The sequence below is a fragment of the Lissotriton helveticus genome, chromosome 9 (genome assembly GCF_964261635.1).
Source record: "Lissotriton helveticus chromosome 9, aLisHel1.1, whole genome shotgun sequence".
Lineage (NCBI taxonomy): Eukaryota > Metazoa > Chordata > Amphibia > Caudata > Salamandridae > Lissotriton > Lissotriton helveticus.
This window is the reverse complement of record NC_136070.1, coordinates 1078146061-1078166409: the sequence shown is the minus strand read 5'-3', so window position 1 is coordinate 1078166409 and position 20349 is coordinate 1078146061. Positions and strand designations below refer to the sequence as shown.

General features: G+C 48.2%; 1 protein-coding gene across 2 annotated transcripts in view; it reads right to left on the bottom strand.

The window, feature by feature from the left end:
- DNAH1 (dynein axonemal heavy chain 1) overlaps positions 1-20349 on the bottom strand; it is a 1443760-nt gene that overhangs the window by 214742 nt on the left and 1208669 nt on the right. For both annotated transcript variants that reach the window (XM_078661462.1, XM_078661463.1), the window contains 2 exons: positions 15180-15376; positions 14383-14527 (listed from right to left, as the gene is read on the bottom strand). In XM_078661462.1, coding sequence (XP_078517588.1) covers positions 14383-14527; positions 15180-15376 — 342 coding nt within the window. The remainder of the gene's footprint in view (positions 1-14382; positions 14528-15179; positions 15377-20349) is intronic.

Genomic DNA, 20349 nt, shown 5'->3' with positions numbered 1-20349 from the left:
ATTCATTGTGGAATTTGCCTTCAAATGCCAAAAAAGACTCTCAAAGACAGACATTTGGTGGTAGCATAAATTGAGGGAAAAGGCAGGTCTTTGTTAGCCAGGTCGGCACAATCATAGAGAAAAGGAAATTTGAACTTTCAGGTTCACTCAGGGAAGACAAGTATTGGAAAACTTGCGCTGTCTGACCCTGCCGTGAAGCTTCAGATTTCTGGTCGGCAGCATTAGAAAGATTAAAGGCAAAAAGGAAAAAGAAAAAAGAGGGGCATGACAAAGCAAAAAAGAAGCCTCCTTCCTCTCACAAAATTTATCGACGGAACACCACTCCTTGTAAATATGTCAGAAAGCTAAGTATTCTGCTTCAGAATCCAAGATCCCAGTAAAGAAGGCCAAAATACTGCTGTCCCCAAAAATGATGACGAAAAGCAGATCAAAACAGACAGTGGCATCAAGGGCATCTCTGTCTACAGTCAGTCAAGTCTATGACTGCAGGCTCAGCTGAAACGAAGCCACCTAGTCACAAGACACCTGCCTCATACACATCAGGTATACAAGGAAGCGGCTTATTATTGATTGATGTGCCATTCATGGAAGCCAGATCAAATAAGCAGTCTCCTGCACTGATTTCTGGGGTGAATTTTCAAATCCCAGCCTGGGCTGTTGACTATACCTTCGATCCATTTATTAACAAGTAGTCTAATCTCATTGACAAAAGTTTCCATCCTCAGCATTGTTGATTGGCTAAGAGACTATGTACTTTGTGTCTGCATTGGTGACAACATCATTGTTCGGTGTCACTGTACCTTTAGGTTTCGCCACATCGCCAATTTTTCCCTGGTTCTTCTACAGTCACTATTGGTTATTTCTGAGATTGCTCATCCTGCAGATAGGATTATGGAGTACTCTTCTTTAGGGTGGAAGATGAAAGTTTAGGGTATTCCCAAAAGGATTTGCCTCATTTGGACTCTTTCGGTGGGTGTTTATTTTCTACCACCAATTCAAGGAGACTAGAACAGCATTAAGTCCAAGACACTTAAAAATTAAGTATATCACACTCAATCCAGATGAAGAAGAGAAAGCTGAAGGCAGCCGCAACCATCATCGACCTGTTCCCAGGACACCCCCGCGCCGCACGGCCCCCAGCTGTGTGTGTGCCCCTCGCTGCTGCTCGCAGCCTCGTTGTGCTGTCTGCCTGCCTCCCTAGCTGCCTGCCTCACTGTACCTTTCCCCAGCTGTCTCGCCGTATTTTCGTCTCAAGTTGTTGTATTTTCTATTTTATATTTTGTGCCTTAACTGCTCTTAGTGGTTGTATTTAGTGTTTTTTCCCCTTGTGCCTGCCCGCCCCGCTCCCCGCCGCCGTTCACGTGGCCACGCCCCCTTTTGTTCCGTGTCCTCCCCGCTCCCGCCTCCCAGCTGCTCCTCCCTCCCACTTAGCCTTAAATGGCGACTGCGCGGACGCGCAGCGGGAGCGCCGATTGTGCGCCGAAGGCGCGCCAAAGGCAAGCCCGTCCGCGCCTGGACCGCGCCCAGTGCCAGGACCCCTGGCTCCCGCCGATGCCAGACAACACGACGGACCTACAACACCGCCACCCTCAACGCAGTCAACGCCGGCCCTACCCCCGCCTGCTGCCGAGCCACCCTGAAACGCACCCACGGACCCTTCACCTGCCAAGCCTGCAAATTCACCTGCCTCCGGACCTGCACCGCTCCCACCAAGCTGAGCACCCGCGGTAACCACCTTAAGTGCATCCTGCTCAACACCCGCTCCGTCCACAGACACGCCGTCGAACTCTGGAACCTGCTCGACACCACATCGCCAGACGTCGCCTTCCTCACGGAAACCTGGATGAACGCCTCCTCAGCGCCCGACATCGCCATCGCCATCGCCATCCCGGACGGATACAAGATCATCCGGAGGGACCGCGTGAACCAGACTGGAGGGGGAATCGCCATCGTACACAAGAACACCATCCGCATCACGACCGACTCCAGGGACACCTTCCCCGCCGCCAAGCACCTCCACTTCCAGATACACACGGACCCCAAGACAACCCTCAGAGGCACCCTCGTCTACAGACCCCCGGGACCACGCACACAATTCAGCGAAGACATCACAGACTTGATCAGCCTGCACGCCCTCCCCTCCCCGGACTACATCCTCCTAGGGGACCTCAACTTCCACCTGGAGAACAACAAGGACCGCAACACCACTGCCCTGCTGGACAACCTCGCAAACCTCGGACTCAAGCAACTGGTCAACACCCCCACTCACTACGCAGGCCACACGCTTGATCCCGTCTTCTCATCCAGCAAGCACATCACCTTCAGCCACTCAACCGGACTTCACTGGACCGACCACAGCTGCGTCCACTTCAGCTTCAGAAGAACAACGACCCACCACCACCCGCAACAGGTTCCTCACAGGAGCTGGAGCAAGATCACCGCCGAGCAGCTCACCACCTCCCTCAGCCAGAACCCGCCCGCAAGCACAACGGACCCCAACGAAGCAGCCCGCAACTTCACACAGTGGCTGACCGCCTGCGCAGACGACCTAGCGCCACTGAAGAACCCTCCCAGCAGACCTAGAAGCAAGAAAGCCACCTGGTTCACCAACGAACTCAAGGTCTCCAAGAAGAACTGCCGCACCCTCGAGAAAGCCTGGCTCCTCAACCAGACCACAGACAACATGACCGCCCTCAAACAAGCCACCCGCAAGCACCACCAGCTCATCCGCACTACCAAGAAAAAAACACTGAAGGAACGACTGGACAACAATGCCCACGACAGCAAGGAACTCTTCAGCATCGTCAAGGAGTTCTCCAACCCCAGCACTGGCAACAACGACATCACTCCTTCTCAAGACTTCTGCAACTCTCTCGCCTCGTTCTTCCACCGCAAGATCGTCGACATCCACAACAGCTTTGGCGCACCAGCCACGCTCCCCACCGTCGAACCAACCCCCCCACCGCCACCCTCCGCACCTGGACCACGGTGACCACCAAAGACACAGCCCGCACGATGAACACCATCCACTCCGGATCTCCGACCGACCCCTGCCCCCACCACGTCTTCAACAAGGCCGACTCCATCATCGCACCCCAACTGCGGGACATCATCAACATCTCCTTCAACACCGCCACCTTCCCGGAGAACTGGAAGCACGCCGAGCTCAGCGCCCTACTGAAGAAACCAACAGCGGACCCCACCGACCTCAAGAACCTTCGCCCCATCTCGCTCCTCCCTTTTCCTGCCAAAGTCATCGAGAAGACCGCCAACAGACAGCTGGCCGCCTTCCTCGAGGCGAACGGATCCCTTGACCCCTCGCAGTCCGGTTTCCAAGCCAACCACAGCACCGAGACCGCCCTTATCGCAGCCACCGACGACCCCCTCTCTATCTCTCTGCCACTCCCTCAATGATTATTTTATCAATAAAATAATCACCATCAAGGCTAACATTCCGATTGTACCTGAACCTAACTTCCCGGATCACTCCCTCTCTTGTTCTTCTGTTTTGGATCATTTCAAACCCATCTCACCTGAGCTCTTCCGCGACCTTCTTGTTAAGGTCAAGTCCGGCTCTCCGGCGGATTGCGCTCCTGCACGGATCCTTAGATCCCTCTACACTTCCTGCCCTACCCCTCCCTTAACTTTTCTCAATTCTTGTCTGGCTCTGGGTTCTGTCCCTTCTCCCTTTAAAACTGCCATTGTGCTTCCTATCCTGAAGAAAGCCGGCCTGGATCCCTCCCTCCCATCGAACTTTAGGCCGATCTCCCTTCTTCCCTACCTCGGGAAGATTCTTGAGAGCTATGTGACATCTTGCCTCTCCAATTTCATCGAGGAGAATAACATCTTGGCCTCTCACCAGGCTGGATTCCGACCTGGCCACTCTACTGAGAGTGTGGTCCTCGCGGTCTTGGATGAACTGAAAGGGAAGGCTGACAGCAATCTCCCCCAGGCCTTAGTCCTCTTGGATCTGTCCGCTGCGTTTGATACGGTCGATCATGCCATCCTTCTCGACCGTGTCGGCGCAGCGGGCATCCAGGGCACTGCCCTCTCCTGGATCGCGTCCTTTCTTCAGGGCAGATCACAGGCAGTTCACCTTTCTGATTTCTCCGCACCCCCTCTCCCGGTCACCTGTGGGGTACCCCAAGGCTCCTCTCTTTCCCCTCTTCTCTTCAACCTTTACATCCGCCCTCTTATTTCTTCCCTCCTCGAGCTGGGGGTCTCTGTGTATAATTACGCAGATGACCTCCAGCTCGTCTTTGATCTATCCTCTCCCACTCACTCTCTTTCCAAGTTCAGCTCTACTCTTGTCTTCATCTCCCAATGGATGAGCTTTAATCATTTAAAGCTCAACCCTGACAAGACTGAGCTTGTCCTCACCGGTGGTCCCTCTAACCCCTGGTCCTCTGCTCATTGGCCCCTTTCCTTTGGTCCCCCCCTTCCCCAGCCTCCTCCGTCCGGACCCTGGGCATCAAGATCAGCAATGATCTTTCTATGCATGCGCATATCAGCTCCGTTGTTTCCGCTTGTTTCCTCTCCCTCTGCCTCATTCGTAAAATTTCTCGGTTTTTTTCTGTTGATGCCCTTAAAACTATCATTTCTGCCCTTATCACATCCCGCCTGGATTATGGTAATGGCCTGTACGTAGGCATTCCGGCCTACGAAACTCGCCGTCTCCAGGCCATCCAGAACCAGGCAGCTCGTCTTGTTTTTCGTCTTCCTAAGTTTTCCCACATCACTCCTGTCCTTAAATCCCTCCACTGGCTCCCTGTTCACTTCAGATCCCACTTTAAACTTGCCTGCTTGGCTTTCCGGGCGCATGCCCGTTCTGCTCCTCTCTTTATCAATTCTCTAATTTCTTCTCATGCCCCTTGTCGCTCTCTTCGCTCGTCTTCTCTCTCTCTTCTTCACGTTCCCCGTTTCCGCAAATCCCGCACCGGAGGCACTCGCTTCTCGGTGCGGGCTTCCCAGATCTGGAATTCTCTCCCCCTCTCGATTCGCTCTATTCCTATCTTTTCACACTTTCGTAAAGCTCTCAAAACTTTTCTTTTTCTTCAGGCTTTTCCTGGCTAATTCCCCCCGGACCCCCTGGTAGATATGGTTGTGATCCTTAGCGCCAGGAAGCCGCTTGGCCGCAGTGCGCTCTTATAAATATTTGTTTCATTTAATTTCATTTCATTTCATCAGAACCCTGCTCGACAACGGGGAAACAGCGGCCCTCATCCTCCTGGATCTCTCCACAGCGTTCAACACTGTCTGCCACCGCACCCTAGTCCAACGCCTCAGCAACACAGGTGTCCAAGAGAAGGCTCTGGAATGGATCATCTCGTTCCTCGCCGGAAGAACACAGAGAGTCCGCCTCCCCCCGTTTCGATCCGAGACCACCGAAGTCATCTGCGGCGTACCGCAAGGATCATCACTCAGCCCCACCCTCTTCAACGTCTACATGAGACCACTTGCAGCCATCGCACGCCAACACAACCTCAACATCATCTCCTACGCCGACGACACCCAACTGATCCTCTCCCTCACCAGTGACCCCGCCAACGCCAGAACTAGCCTACACGAAGGGATGAAAGACGTCGCCGAGTGGATGAAGAACAGCCGCCTGAAACTGAACTCAGACAAGACGGAAGTCCTCATCCTGGGGTCATCACCCTCCCCCTGGGACGACACCTGGTGGCCCCCGGCCCTAGGCAGCGCACCCAAGCCAACAGACCATGCACGCAACCTGGGCTTCATCCTGGACTCCTCCCTCTCAATGACCAGACAAGTCAACGCCGTCTCCTCATCATGCTTCAACACCCTACGCACGCTCCGTAAGATCTTCCGATGGATCCCGACCGAAACCAGGAAGACGGTCACCCAGGCACTCGTCACGAGCCGACTGGACTACGGAAACACCCTCTACGCCGGAACCACAGCCAAGCTACAGAAACGACTCCAACGCATCCAGAACGCCTCCGCCCGACTCATCCTGGACATCCCCTGACGCAGCCACATCTCTGGACACCTGAGGGACCAGCACTGGCTCCCCGTCAGCAAGAGAATCACGTTCAGACTCCTCACCCACGCACACAAGTCCCTCCACGACCTGGGCCCCAAGTACCTCAACGACCGCCTGACCTTCTACACGCCCACCCGCCAGCTACGTTCAGCAAGCCTCGCCCTCACCGCCGTACCACGCATCCGAAGAGCCACCGCCGGAGGAAGATCCTTCTCCTACCTGGCGGCCAAGACGTGGAACTCCCTCCCCACCCACCTCCGGCTGACTCAGGACCATCTCGCCTTCAGGAGACAACTCAAGACCTGGCTGTTCGAGCAATAGCAAACCCCCCTTCCCCTAAGCGCCTTGAGACCCTCCGGGTGAGTAGTGCGCTATACAAATGCCATGATTGATTGATTGATTGATCGACAGCAAGAAGAACCGTCATTGTTGTCTCATACCCAAAATTTTAGGCACCTTGAAATCCGTCAAAGGTGGCTGTACCTTTAGCTGACTTTTATACAATGCATGATATATCATATATTTATTTTAATATATTTAATAGTAAATACAACAGGTCACAGTTAACGTCAACTGAGGAGAATGCTCTTTTGTTATCTGTACCTTCACTCTCTATCTCCAATGCATACCATGCACCCAATTTAGTATATGAAATGTGTTACTTACCTGTAACTGCAGTTATCCAGTATTGGTATCTTTCATAGAGTCACATGCCTGAATCATTCCCCGTTGTCGGAATGGGAGTCCCCGGTACATAAATAAAGTAATGTCCCATAGACATATAGATAAATAGGCCTAAAGGCCTCACATTAGTAACATATCCATGTCCTTTTGTAGAAAGGACCAAACTCTAGAAAAGACCCAATCAGCTGTCACCTCCCTCTAGAACCCTCCTGGAAGGAGCCTCAGTCTCTCAGATCTTCGTACGCACAATGCTAAGTAGGCGTATTACTGAGAGAAGTAGGTGAGCCCTTCCAGGGGAGGCAGGAGGGTTGCATGTGAATCTATGAAAGACACCAATACTGGATAACTGCATCTACAGGTAAGTAACACATTTCTTATCCAGTATTAGGGGTGTCTTTCATAGATTCACATGCCTGAATCAGAGTAGCAAGCAATGAACAAAGCACATTTCGGATGGTATAGGATATGCAAGTTATTAGATAACAACATATCAAGCGACTAATAGAAACATACAGTTGCAAGCAAGAAATACCACCAAATTATACAATAGAGAAATGTGCATACATGAGAAGGATGGAGGGATGAAAAGAGGTCTCACCTCTAGTGAAACAGATGACAAAGTACTGCTTGTCCCAACGCAGCATCCTTCATGAGTTCTGTATCAAGGCAGTAATGCCTAGTGAAGGTATGTGGAGACTTCCATGTTGCCGCTCTGCAAATGTCTATGACCGGCACTCCTGCAAAAAGTGCCATGGATGTAGATATTGCCCTGGTAGAGTGGGCTCGCACTTTAGATTGCAGGGGTTGCCCTGCCTGTTCATGACAAAATGAAATAGCTGCAGAAATCCAGCGAGAGATACTCTGTTTGGTGAATGGAAGGCCCCTCCTGGGCCTACTGTGAGCCACAAATAGCTGGTGTGACTTTCGGAAGGATTTTGTCTTTTCAATATAAAATTTCAGGCAGCGTCTAAGATCTAGAGAGTGTAACGTCCTTTCCGCTGCAGTACTGGGATTTGGGAAGAAAGAACGCAACACCACAGGTTCGTTGAGATGGAAGTCCGACGGAACTGTTGGAATAAATTTTGGATTTGGCCGTAAAATAACCCTGTCCTGTTTAAATTGCCTAAAAGGTTCCTGTATTGAGAAGGCTTGGAGCTCACTCACCCGCCTTGCGGAGGGGAGTGCAAGCAGGAGGGATGTCTTCCAAGAGAGGTATTTCAGGTCAGCCCTGTGTACCAGCTCAAAGGGATGCTTCATGAGCTTATTAAGGACTGTGTTAAGGTGCCAGGTAGGTGGCAAAAATGTCACAGGGGGAAAAGTCCTTTCAAAAACTGTTTGATCAATCTGTGAGACCAAAGAGAAGGACCAGTAGGAGATCTTCTGTAACGGGATATCGTCGCCAAGTGGACCCTGACGGAAGCATGAGCAAGGTCTGAGTTTGCCAGATGGAGACGATAAGGCAATATTTGTTCCGGAGAGGAAGAGAAAGGATGTATTCCTTGAGCCTTACACCAGATGCAAACCCTCTTCCATTGTAAAGAGAATGTTTTGTTGGTACCATCCGCTCGTGCTCGAGCCAGGATGGCTCTACAGTCTGGCGGAATATTCAAATTCTGAAGTTCTCTGAACTCAGGAGCCAAGCGGCAAATTTGAGTGAAGCCAGATTCAGATGCTGGACATGCTGGTTGTTCATCGTGAGGAGAGAAGGAAACTGTTTCAACCGTATTGGCGGCTCCAGAGACAGACGGTGGAGTTCCGTGAACCAATGTTAGCCTGGCCAAGTTGGGGCTATCAGAATGAGCGTACAGGGCTCCGCTTTCAATTTCCTAAGGACTCTGGGAATCATTGGAAATGGTGGAAAGGCATACGCAAAGAAATTGCACCATGCGATCGAAAATGCATTCCCTAGAGACCCTTTCTGGGGATGCCAACTTGCTAAGTGTGGGCATCTGGCGTTGGATCTTGTGGGGAACCGGTCGATCCGAGGAGTGCCCAATTGTGAGAAGACTTGGTTGAGGATCCCTTGATCCAGTCCCACTCGTGAGACGTTGGCCTGCTTAGTGAGTCGGCGAGCACATTGTCCATGCCCGGAACGTACTCCGCCGAAGAGATATATTGTGTCAGATTAACCAGTTCCAGATTCTCTGCGACTCCTGAGAGAGTGTCAGAGAGCGAGTCCCCCCCTGTTTGTTGAGGTAGTGCATTGTCGTAGTGTTGTCTGTACGCACAAGCACCAGGGAATTTTTGATTCTTGGGAGATAGGCTTGAAGGACAAGAAAGACCGCCCGCAGTTCGAGGAGATTGATATGGAGCCATTTTTCGAAGGGGGACGACTTTCCGCTTATCTGCAGTTCCTGGAGGAAAGCTCCCCAACCTTCCAAGGAGGCGTCTGTTGTGATGATATACGGCGCAGCTGGAAGCAGGAATGGTAAGCCTTGAGAAAGGTTCTGAAAAGACATCCACCATTGCAGAGCCTTGACCATCTGAGGAGTCACTTTTATGAGATCGTCGAACGACCCTGTGCATTGGACTCATTGTTTTGAGAGCGCCTCCTGGAGGGGGAGCATCCGCAGACGGCAGTGAGGAACTAATAGGATACATGATGACATCATTCCTAGTAGGGATTTGAAAAGGCGGACCCTTAAGGTCCTCTTTGAAGCCACAAGAATAGCCAGTGTCAAAAGCTTGTCCTACCTCTCTTGGGATGGGAAGGCTTTTCTCAGTTGTGTGTCGAGGGTAGCGCCTAGGAAGTTGATACGCTGAGAAGGTAGAAGGACTGATTTCTCCCGATTGAGCGTGAGTCCTAAACAATTGAAAAGCTGCAGACAGCCGTTGGAAGACCTGGACGCGTCTTCTAAAGATGGAGCCTTGATCAGCCAGTCGTCCAGATATGGAAAGACTTGATGGTGGTGCTGTCTGAGATATGCAGCTACTGGGGAGAGACACTTTGTAAAGATGCGAGGTGCAGACTTGAGTCTGAAGGGAAGGACGCGAAATTGAAAGTGTCTGCCTGCCACCGCAAATCTTAAATATTTTTTGTGATTTCTGCGAATCGGGATGTGGAAGAAAGCGTCCTGAAGGTCCAGGGATGCCATGTAATCTTCCCCATCCAGGAGTTGCAAGATCTCCTGAATTGTTACCATGCAAAACGACTGCTTCTTTAGGAATTTGTTGAGGGCTCTGAGGTCCAAAATTGGTTTAAACTTCTCTTTTTTCTGAACTAGAAAGAAGCAGGAATAAAATCCTTTCCCTCACTGAGACAGAGGGACTTTCTCTATCGCCCCTTTCTGGAGCATAAGAGAGACTTCTCGGAGAAGCAGACGTAGATTTTTGTGAAGCATAGGTCGGGGAGGTGTCTGGGGAGGTATATGCATAAATTTCAGAGAAAGCCCGAATTGAACCAATTGTAGAACCCAACGGCCCGTGGTAATTTGCTTCCAATTTTTTATGAAATGGGAAATCTTTCCTCCAATTTTTGATGATGGAAATGAATCTGAGACTGGCTGAAGTGAAAGGTCATTGTCTACGTCCGTTGTTTTTTCGTTGGCCTTTATTACGAAAGGACGCTTTGCCATAAGAGGATTGTTGGCTATGCTGCTGGCGCTGTTGATACTGGGACCGATTCTGGCCTGAAGAATATGATGACCGGTATTGGTAATCCCCTCTATAAGAGAACTGTCCTCTACCTATAGACCCACGAAAGGACTGACTTTTGTACTGGAGAGTGCCCAATGCTCTAGCAGTGTCTGTGTCCTTTTTTAAACTCTGCAGCGCTTCATCAATCTGTGGACCGAAGAGAAATTGGCCATCATAGGGCATATCCAGAATTTATGTTTGTATCTCGGGACGAAAGGAAGTTGCCCTTAACCAACCTTGTCGTCGCAAGACTGCCGTTCCAGCCAGCTGGCGAAATCCTGTTGTTGCGATATCCATCACACAGTCTATTATCTCCGACGCCGAGGCTTCACCCTCTAGTAATATTTTCTTCGCCTCCTCTTTTGATTTGTTAGGTAGATCCGATAGATATGGAGCTATATCTGCCCATAGCTGTCTATTGTAACGCCCGAAAAGCGCTAAAGCATTGGCCGCCTTCACTGTCAATGCAGACATTGATGAGAACCGCTTCCCAATGTTGTCTAATCTTTGGCCTTCCTTATCTGGAGGAGCTAATAACGGGGTAGAAGGATTTTTGGACTTCTTCTGGGTCGCCTGTGTAACAACTGAATCCGGCTTGGGGTGTCCTATTAAACAAACCAGTGCAGTATCAGGTGCCCTATACTTCTTATCCAAGCGAGGTACCACCGGAGGTACCGAGGAAGGGTTCTGCATGACCTTAATACCCTGCTCCCACAGGTATTCAATTATGGGTATTGATTTTTTAAGATGCTCCTTAAAATCATATAAGAAGCAGTCTTGCTGTTGAGAGACCATTGGAATTTTGAAACGTTGAGCGGCCCTCTCAACTACATTATGGAACCCTCCAATCTCGCCGGGTGGTGAATCTGCGGGTGCAGGTACTGGGGAAGCGGGAGAGGGAATGACATAGTCATCCCAGTCATCGTGGTTAGATTGAGTGTCTTGTAGTTCTCCCTCCTCCTGTTGGTCTTCTTCCTCCTCCTCATCAGTAGACGGAGGATGCTCAAAGGTGGAGGCCATGGTCTTGGTGAGGGAGATACTGCGGAAGGTTGATGTGCAGGAGACTCTGGAAACCTCTGTTTGTAGTCTTGTATGAGGTACCGCAAGTCCGAAACTAAAGAGGCTGGAAGGCAAATCATTGGAGGTGGAGGTGAATGATATTCTTCCTCCTGTTCCTCTTCTTCGTCCGGACTCTGACATTTGACATGAAGCTCCGAAGGGCTTGTCGCAGTCTGAAACATGTCCCCTTTATCTGAATCTTCCTCTTGAAGAAGACATGCTGGAGGCAGCGGTTGGACTCTGCTTGGCGATGTTAAAGCTGGCGCCAGCGCCTTCTTTTGTAATTTTTAGGTGCACATATGTGCTTTGCAGACCTGAATCTATCATCGTTGACGAGCCCGTCGACGGTGTGGTCGTCGACGGTGAAGTGTCGACGGGTGTCGTAGCCGGAGGATTCATCGTCGACGGGGCCGTCGTCGACAGTGTTGACATCACTGGAGACTTAGCCGACGGCGTCTTCGTCGATGGTATTTTCGTCGACGGTGCCTTAGTCGACGGTACATTTGTCGATGACGTTTTCGTCGATGGTGTCGACGTTGACGATGTTGACTTCGCCGTCGAGGTCGTCGACGATTCCGTCGTCGGCGAGTGCAAAGTCGACGGGTGCTTTCACGTCGATGGTGTCTTCTTGATGTTTATCGTCGACGACACAGTCTTACCTGCCGTCGACGATGGGGTGGTAGTCGTTAACAAGGACAATGACGACGATGCCATCGACGTAGAAACAGTAGTCGTCGATGTTGTCACATACAATGCAGTAGACACAGCTCTCCTCGACGATGAAGACATCATAGACGATACCGTCGTCAACGGAGTCGAAGTAGGCTTTATGAAGGTGGGAACTTCCTTAGAGGAAACCTTCGCAGAAGTAGCCTTGGAGAGAACCTCTGAAGACTTTTTTGGTGCCTTCTTTTGAGGAGCATGTACCGTAGGGTTAGGAGAAGCCACCCTTGGTCTCTTCAATGAAGACTTGGAAGAGACTGAAGAACCTTCACTTTCCTCAGAAGATTCCAGGTGGTCCCTGTCTTTTAGCCTCTGGAGCCAAATTAAGAGGCGTCCCTCACGATCTTTGAGGTTTTAGTGGAAAAGGTAAGACATACCTTGCAGTCCTTGGAAGAATGGTCTGGATGCAGGCAATACAGACAATCTTGATGTTGGTCATCTATATGCAGCCTTTTCTTTCCACAGGAACCACATGACCTAAAAAGACCCTTTTTTGGTGTCTCAGCCATGAGGATATTAGCAATCACAGATGGAACAGAATAAAAACACCAAAGAACACTGGAAACCAGTTGTGAAGAAAAAACTGAGCAGAGCTCAGAGGAGACTCCCTTAGCACAACGTGCGGTAGAAAATCTGAGGGACTGAGGCTCCTTCCAGGAGGGTTCTAGAGGGAGGTAACAGCTGATTGGCTCTTTTCTAGAGTTTGGTCATTTCTACAAAAGGACATGGATATGTTACTAATGTGAGGCCTTTAGGCCTATTTATCTATATGTCTATGGGACATTACTTTATTTATGTACCGGGGACTACCTTTCCAACAACAGGGAATGATTCAGGCATGTGAATCTATGAAAGGCACCCCTAATACTGGATAAACTATGGATAGGAGGGCAAGTTGTTTTATGCTATCACTTTGAAGAAATGCCCTCATTGTGTGTAACCCAAGTTAACCTTACTTAGTATTTTAAGCATCTAGATCTTTTTAACATCTTCCTGGTCTACCCCATTGGATGGCACTGACTTTTTGCATCCGTTCAAGGGACTCTTAGACTTTGTGAAGACTATTAGTTTGATGAGTTTTCAATTTTTTACCTTTTTAGACTGATTGGGCTTAATTGAACGTTTTGATGGTTACCTTTTCATCCTTAAACAGTTCATTTGTATACAGATTACTTCTATTTTCACTTTCAAACAGTTAGTGGTATTGAGTTATCACATTCAAATCTTTATTTTAAGCTGTATATGCACTCTTACAAAGTTATTTCTTGAACACAGCCAAGCTTCCAAATGTGAGATCAGAGGATAGCTCAAGGAATATTTGGCTCATATATTTTGGTAAATACCAAGACTTGTGTAGCACAGAAAGCGTGTGTTTAGACATCGAACTACTCTTGCACCTCAAACATATCCATGGGGATCTTTGCCTTCACTGGAGCTACCAGTGTGGCAGCTCCACTGAAGGCACTGAACTCTGCTGAGCAGTCACCATGTTTACTGTGCCCACTCTGGAATGTTTTGCACTTGCTGAAAAAAAGTGTTGTGTTATGTTCCAACACAATGTTAGCAATGTTGCTGGCTTCTAGATGTGTGTCGGAACAATGAGTTTTTTCCTTGCCAGGAGCTGCCATATAGGTCATGGCGGACTGTGTCCAGAAAACATGCATTGGTCACCCACCAATGCATATGGCGGAGTTGGCACCACTCTGGCAGCCCACTAGTGAACGAACCAGCAGGTCAAGGCATTACACAGTTGGAGTGACCTGAGGCTCTGCCAAGGACAAACCAAGCACTTACCCTGACTCTAAATGGGGTGGGGTAACCAGACATTTAGGGGTTCAATAGAACCACCGATTTATGGTGGTGTGCCCACTCCGCCAAACTCTAAATGACTCAAAGTACTTTTTTCTCTCTTGTTTACTCTCACAATATATATATATATATATATATATATATATTTCTTTCCATGCATGTTTGTAGCCTCCTTTATCTTCTATTCCCCACACATCCTGCTTTATGATGCACTAATTACACCTAGTTCTAGTTGCCCACAATAGTCAGTCCCTCAATCTTCTTCCTAATCCCCCTCTCTACTGTTTGTATCCATTTGTGCCTCATGTTAATTCATCCTTTTAAAATTTACACTACTTATATAAATGAACATACAAAGAAAATCTACCTGCCTCTCATGACATGACTCACCCTAGCATTAACATGCTATGAATGCAAATGCCTAAATATTACATTCTGTCACACAGCTCAACTGCTTGAATTACCTGTGGCTCAATGAATCTCTGTCCCAAGTTTGATGCGACAAAGTCCTGCATGGCATTGGTAACCTTATCCCCTCGTAGGCAACGAAGAACCAAAAGCTTCTGGAAGGCATCAAGTTTATTGTTCCAGTCACCAGGCAGAGGCTCCCTGAAAGAAAATTACTGGGTCACTCATACAAATTCCAGTGATCATGTTAATTCAGATTATCCCAAACTATGTTCCCAATCCTAACATTGTAAGTTATTACAGAGGCTCATGCCTCGTCTCCACATCAGTGTACCTAATTACAAACAAAACAAAGGTTGCAAGTTGATATTAAACAAGTAGGTTACTGGGTGATACATTAATTCCCAATCAGCTTAATGATAGCATGCTTTGCAAAAAGGATATAAGATAATTTTTGAAGTCTAGTCTCAGTGGTAATTTACAGGACACTTACAGCCCTATTGGCTTCTGTCTTAGATTTGTGAAGCAGTGCATGAGTATGATTAGTGAAACGCAAATCTTATTGATCTGTGCATGTTTTTCGGATGCACAAAGGCAATTTATGCTATCTCAAAGGGATTCATTGACACGATCCTGTGAAGTTTCATCTACACTCACCTATGTTCAACAAAATTGTAGATAGTTTTGTGTTACTTTTGAGAATTTTCCCTATGTCAGTTGGAGGTAACTTTCGACTAAGGCTTAAGCCATTTCAGAGAAGCTTACTTGCACAGTTTTGTTTTTGCGAGACTCCCGCAGGGGTCCTCTTCAAATAATTTCTTGGATGATTTTAAAATTTCTCTTCAGGACTGACCTGTGAGGTTCAGCACTGTCAAAGATTTTCTTGAAGCCGGTCATATGAAGCACAAAATAATGAACGAAGCCTGAGAAGTTCTTCAGGTTTTCCAGGGCCAGGATATCACGCCACGCTCTTTCGCTTAACCACTGTGGTGCCGGGTTTTCATGAATGGTTTCAATTGTTCCCCCAGAGAGCAGGTAGCGCCACTCATCCTAAAAATCCAAACACAGAGCCATGGTGTGAGATTTGAACATAAAGAAGAAATTACATTGCACAATATGAAAGGAAACCTGAAAGAACTGAGAACAAGAGGTAAATGCCACAGAATCTTAGAAGAATGCAAGGAAAGTTTGGGTAGGTCCAATGTTTTTTACTGGTCTTTGGGTAGCCAGCAATAGTGAGTCCTGGAGTAAGGCTAAAGATGGCATCTCTATGTGAAAGGCAGGCTGATGTAAAAATGTATTCTCAGTCAATAAGGATAGGTTTTGCATCTAGTGGGATGGCTGGATACCCAGCTGTAGGAGTGCCTGCGATGTGCATATATTAAGTAGAATTACAGAGAATCTGTAGAGTGTGTGAGGAGTTTTCAAGGGTGCCACCAGCTAGGTAGCCCTGTAGTGTCTTGGCTCTGCAACCCATAGATGATAAATGGAAAAACATCTCCCTTCTGAGTACTCTGAACCTGAATAGGATCCCTTGGAGGACAACCAGACACCAAGGGATCAAAGGAATGTACTGACAACAGGCCTAAGTCAACAGTGGACGATTACCCAGGGGCATTCTGTACCAACAGCCTATTTTCAAGTGGCACAAGATGTAGAAATGGCAAGAGGTTGGAGGAACATGGCCCGGATGACATCTAGTCAGTCAAAAAAGGAGATTGTTCTCTGGGCCACTACCAACAAGGGATTCCAAGCACTATAAAAAGATCATGAGCACTGGTTCCCTATTGAGGAACAGAGGAGATTCGTCATCTTGTGAGCATACTCTTACTGAGAAACTTGCCACCTGAATTCCCATCCTGCTATGAGAACAACTATAGGAAGTAGCATAGGAAAGAACAAGGAAACAACCAAAATAAACCTTGTATACTTGCGATCTGTCACAGTAAGGACAAGGATCTGAGCCACAACTGAGCTTCCCTACATCCATCTCAAGTAAGCCAGCTGACATTCCATTCTGGTGCGGCAAAACACCAAAACACTGAGTATCATCAAGACATGATCAAAGCAAAGCAACTTAGGCTATCAGAAAAACCATGTAAGATGACCTACTGACAAGGCACAGAAACTTCTTGTTGAGAAAAGAATCCAATATAATTTAACATTGAGAAGCCTTCATGTCAACAGAATGCTCGAAACAGCAATGGCAAGGAACAGATAGATCTACAACTTAATTTGTGTCTTTTTCAAGTTAGTCAGCTGACACCCTTCCTGGCATTATGAAACAGCATACAACAAGTGATCAAGAAATAACCCAAATTAATCTCTGAGGCAGGCAGCAGAAGAAATGCGTTACTTACCTGTAACAGCAGTTATCCAGTATTGGCATCTTTCATAGATTCACATGCCTGAATCATTCCCCGTCGTCGGGGTGGGAGTCCCCGGTAAATAATTATAGTAATCTCACATGGACATATACTTAGTACTAGGCCAGAGGCCTCACATTAGTAGCCTATCTAGGTCCTTATGTAAAAAGGACCAAACTTTGGCCAGTAGCCAATCAGCCCTTATCACCCTCCTGACCTTCCTGGAAGGAGCCCTTGTCCCTCAGATTTTCGTAAGCACCGTGCCAAGTAGTACCTACTGAGAAGACTTAGGTGAGCCCTTCCAGGGGAGGCGGGTGGGTTGCATGTGAATCTATGAAAGATACCAATACTGGATAACTGCTGTTACAGGTAAGTAACGCATTTCTTATCCAGTATTATGGGTATCTTTCATAGATTCACATGCCTGAATCAGAATAGCAAGCAATAATGAGCACATTTCTCACATACATCTTGAAAGACATAATAAACTTATCATAAGTTGTCACACAGTTTACATGATACTCACAACCTGATAAGAAATGTGCGGTAAATTACCTGGAAGGTGGGATGATAGGAAGAAGGCTCACCTCTAATGAAATAGATGACGTAGGACAGCCTGTCCTACTGCTGCATCCTTCATAAGTTCAGAATCCAAGCAGTAGTGCTTGGTGAACGTATGCGGCGTCTTCCATGTCGCCGCTCTGCAGATGTCGACAATGGGTACCCCAGCAAAGAGCGCCATGGAGGTGGCTACCGCTCTAGTGGAGTGTGCTCGAACCTTTGAAGGCAGAGGATGGCCCGCCTGTTGGTGACAGAATGCGATGGCCGCTGAAATCCATCTGGAAATGCTCTGTTTTGTCAATGCTAGGCCTTTCCTGGGCCTGCTAAATGCAACAAACAATTGGTTAGACTTCCGAAATTGCTCAGTCCTGTGTATGTAGAATTTGAGACATCGCTTGAGGTCCAATGAGTGCAGAGATCTTTCAGCCGCAGATGATGGATTTGGGAAGAACAATCTCAGGACAATAGGTTCATTGAGATGGAAAGAGGACGGAACCTTTGGTATAAATTTTGGATCAGTCCTTAAAATGACCCTGTCATTCTTAAACTGGATAAAAGGGTCTTGCACAGAAAAAGCCTGCAGTTCACTCACTCTCCTTGCTGACGTGAGCGCCAGTAGTAGAGCCGTTTTCCATGACAAATATTTAAGATCTGTTTTGTGAATTGGCTCGAACGGGTGTTTCATTAGTTGAGCTAGTCCCACGTTTAGTTGCCATGTAGGTGGTGACGCTCGTACTGGAGGGAAAGTTCTGAATAATCCCTTAAGAAACTGCTTGACCAGTCTGTTGGTCCATAGTGAAGCGCCACACGAAGAACGTCTAAACCTGGAGATGGCCGCCAGATGGACTTTTATTGAAGCGTGTGCCAGCCCTGAATTGGCTAGGTGGAGCAAATAGGGCAGAATTTGTGCTGGAGTAGAAGTGAACGGATGCAATTTCTGAGCCCTACACCACAAACAGAACCTTTTCCACTTAAGGGAATATGTCTTATTAGTACTTTCAGCCCGGGCCCGGGCTAGAACGACTCTGCATTCCTGTGGAAGATCTAGATTCTGGAACTCTCTGAACTCAGGAGCCAAGCCGATAATTTGAGAGATGTTGGATCCGGATGTTGGACTTGTCCCTGGTTCATTGTAAGGAGATGTGGGCATGTCCTGAATAGAATTGGAGGTTCCAGCGATAGAAGGTGTAGTTCTGTATACCAGTGCTGGCGCGGCCACGCTGGGGCTATCAGGATCATGGTACAACTCTCTGCTTTCAATTTCCGGAGAACCCTTGGGATTAGGGGAAACGGTGGAAAGGCGTAAGCAAAGGTCTTGCACCATGTCATCGAAAAAGCATTCCCTAGGGATCTTTTCTGGGGAAGCCAGCTTGCGTAACATTGGCATTTCGCATTCATTTCCGTCGCAAAGAGATCCAGGTGAGGCTTGCCCCAACGGGAGAACACTGAGTCGAGCGTCTTCTGGTCGAGCTCCCACTCGTGGCAAATTGAGCGCTGTCTGCTTAGCGAGTCTGCCAGGATGTTGTCTACTCCTGGGACATACTCTGCCCGCAGAGAAATGTTGTGCTGGAGTAGCCACCTCCAAATTTGCTGAGATTCGCGAGACAACGTCTTGGATCGAGTACCTCCCTGTTTGTTTAGGTAGTGCATTGTGGTGGTGTTGTCCGTCCTCACAAGCACTGGGAAGCTCCTGATTCGGGGTAGAAATGCCCGAAGAGCTAAGCGTACTGCTCGTAACTCTAGCAAATTGATATGGAGTCGTTTTTCTGCCACTGACCACTGACCTTGTACTTGCAATTCCTGAAGGAACACTCCCCATCCTTCCAGTGATGCGTCCGTGGTTATGACATAAGGGGAGACTGGGAGTAAAAAAGGAAGGCCTTTGTTCAAGTTGTCGCCCAGAAGCCACCATCTCAGAGCCTTTTTCATGACCTGAGTGATCTTGACCCAGTCGTCGAAAGATCCTGTACTTTGGATCCACTGATTTGTTAAAGCTTCCTGTAGAGGTCGCATGTGGAGACGACAATGCGGAATGAGAAATATGTTGGAAGACATCATTCCTAGCAACGACTTGAATAGTCGAACCCTGACTCTCTTTTTGGTCTGAATTTGGACGGCCAGGTTTCTCAGCTTGACCTGACGTTCCCTGGAAGGGAAGGCTTTCTCCTGTTGTGTATCCAATGTCGCTCCTAGGAAATTGAGACGTTGTGATGGACGTAGATTTGACTTTTCCTGGTTGAGCGTTAGGCCTAAGTTCTCGAAGAGACGAAGGCAGGCGGTAGAGGACTTGGCCACGCCTGTTCGAGTAGGAGCCTTGACAAGCCAGTCGTCCAGGTAGGGAAAGACTTGATGATGATGCTGGCGAAGGTATGCTGCTACCGGAGACAGACACTTTGTAAAGATGCGCAGAGCTGACTTCAGGCCGAATGGTAAGTCTCTGAACTGGTAGTGCCTGCCTGCCACTGTAAACCTCAGGAATTGTCGATGACTCTTGTAAATGAGGATATGAAAATAGGCATCCTGGAGGTGCAAGGATACCATATAGTCTTTTGAATTGAGCAGGTGTAATACCTCCTGAAGGGTAACCATACGAAAAGACTGCTTCTTGAGGTATTTGTTTAGGTTTCTCAAATCCAGTATCGGTCTCCACTGCTTCTTCTCCTTTTTTCTGATCAGGAAGAATCGGGAGTAGAATCCTCTCCCCTTTTGTTCTCGAGGAACTCTTTCCACTGCTTTTTTCTGAAGCATTAGCAAGAGTTCCTGTTGAAGTATGTTTAGATTTTTGTGTTGCGCCGGACATGGTGGATTTGGAGGAGGATGCTCGAGAAACTCCAGAGTGTGTCCGAAGCGGACTAACTGCAACACCCAACGATCTGTAGTAATTTTCTTCCAATTGTGAAGGAAGTTGGTAATTTTTCCTCCAACTACGAACTGTGAAGAAGAGGTGGAGGCCAGCTGGAGAAAGCAGTCATTGACGTCTGTTATTGTCTTTCTTTCCTCCTCTTCCTCGAAAGGACGACTTGTTATATGAGGAATGTCCTTGTTGTTGTTGCCTCTGCTGATATTGAGGTTTGTACTGCTGGGAAGAATTATAAG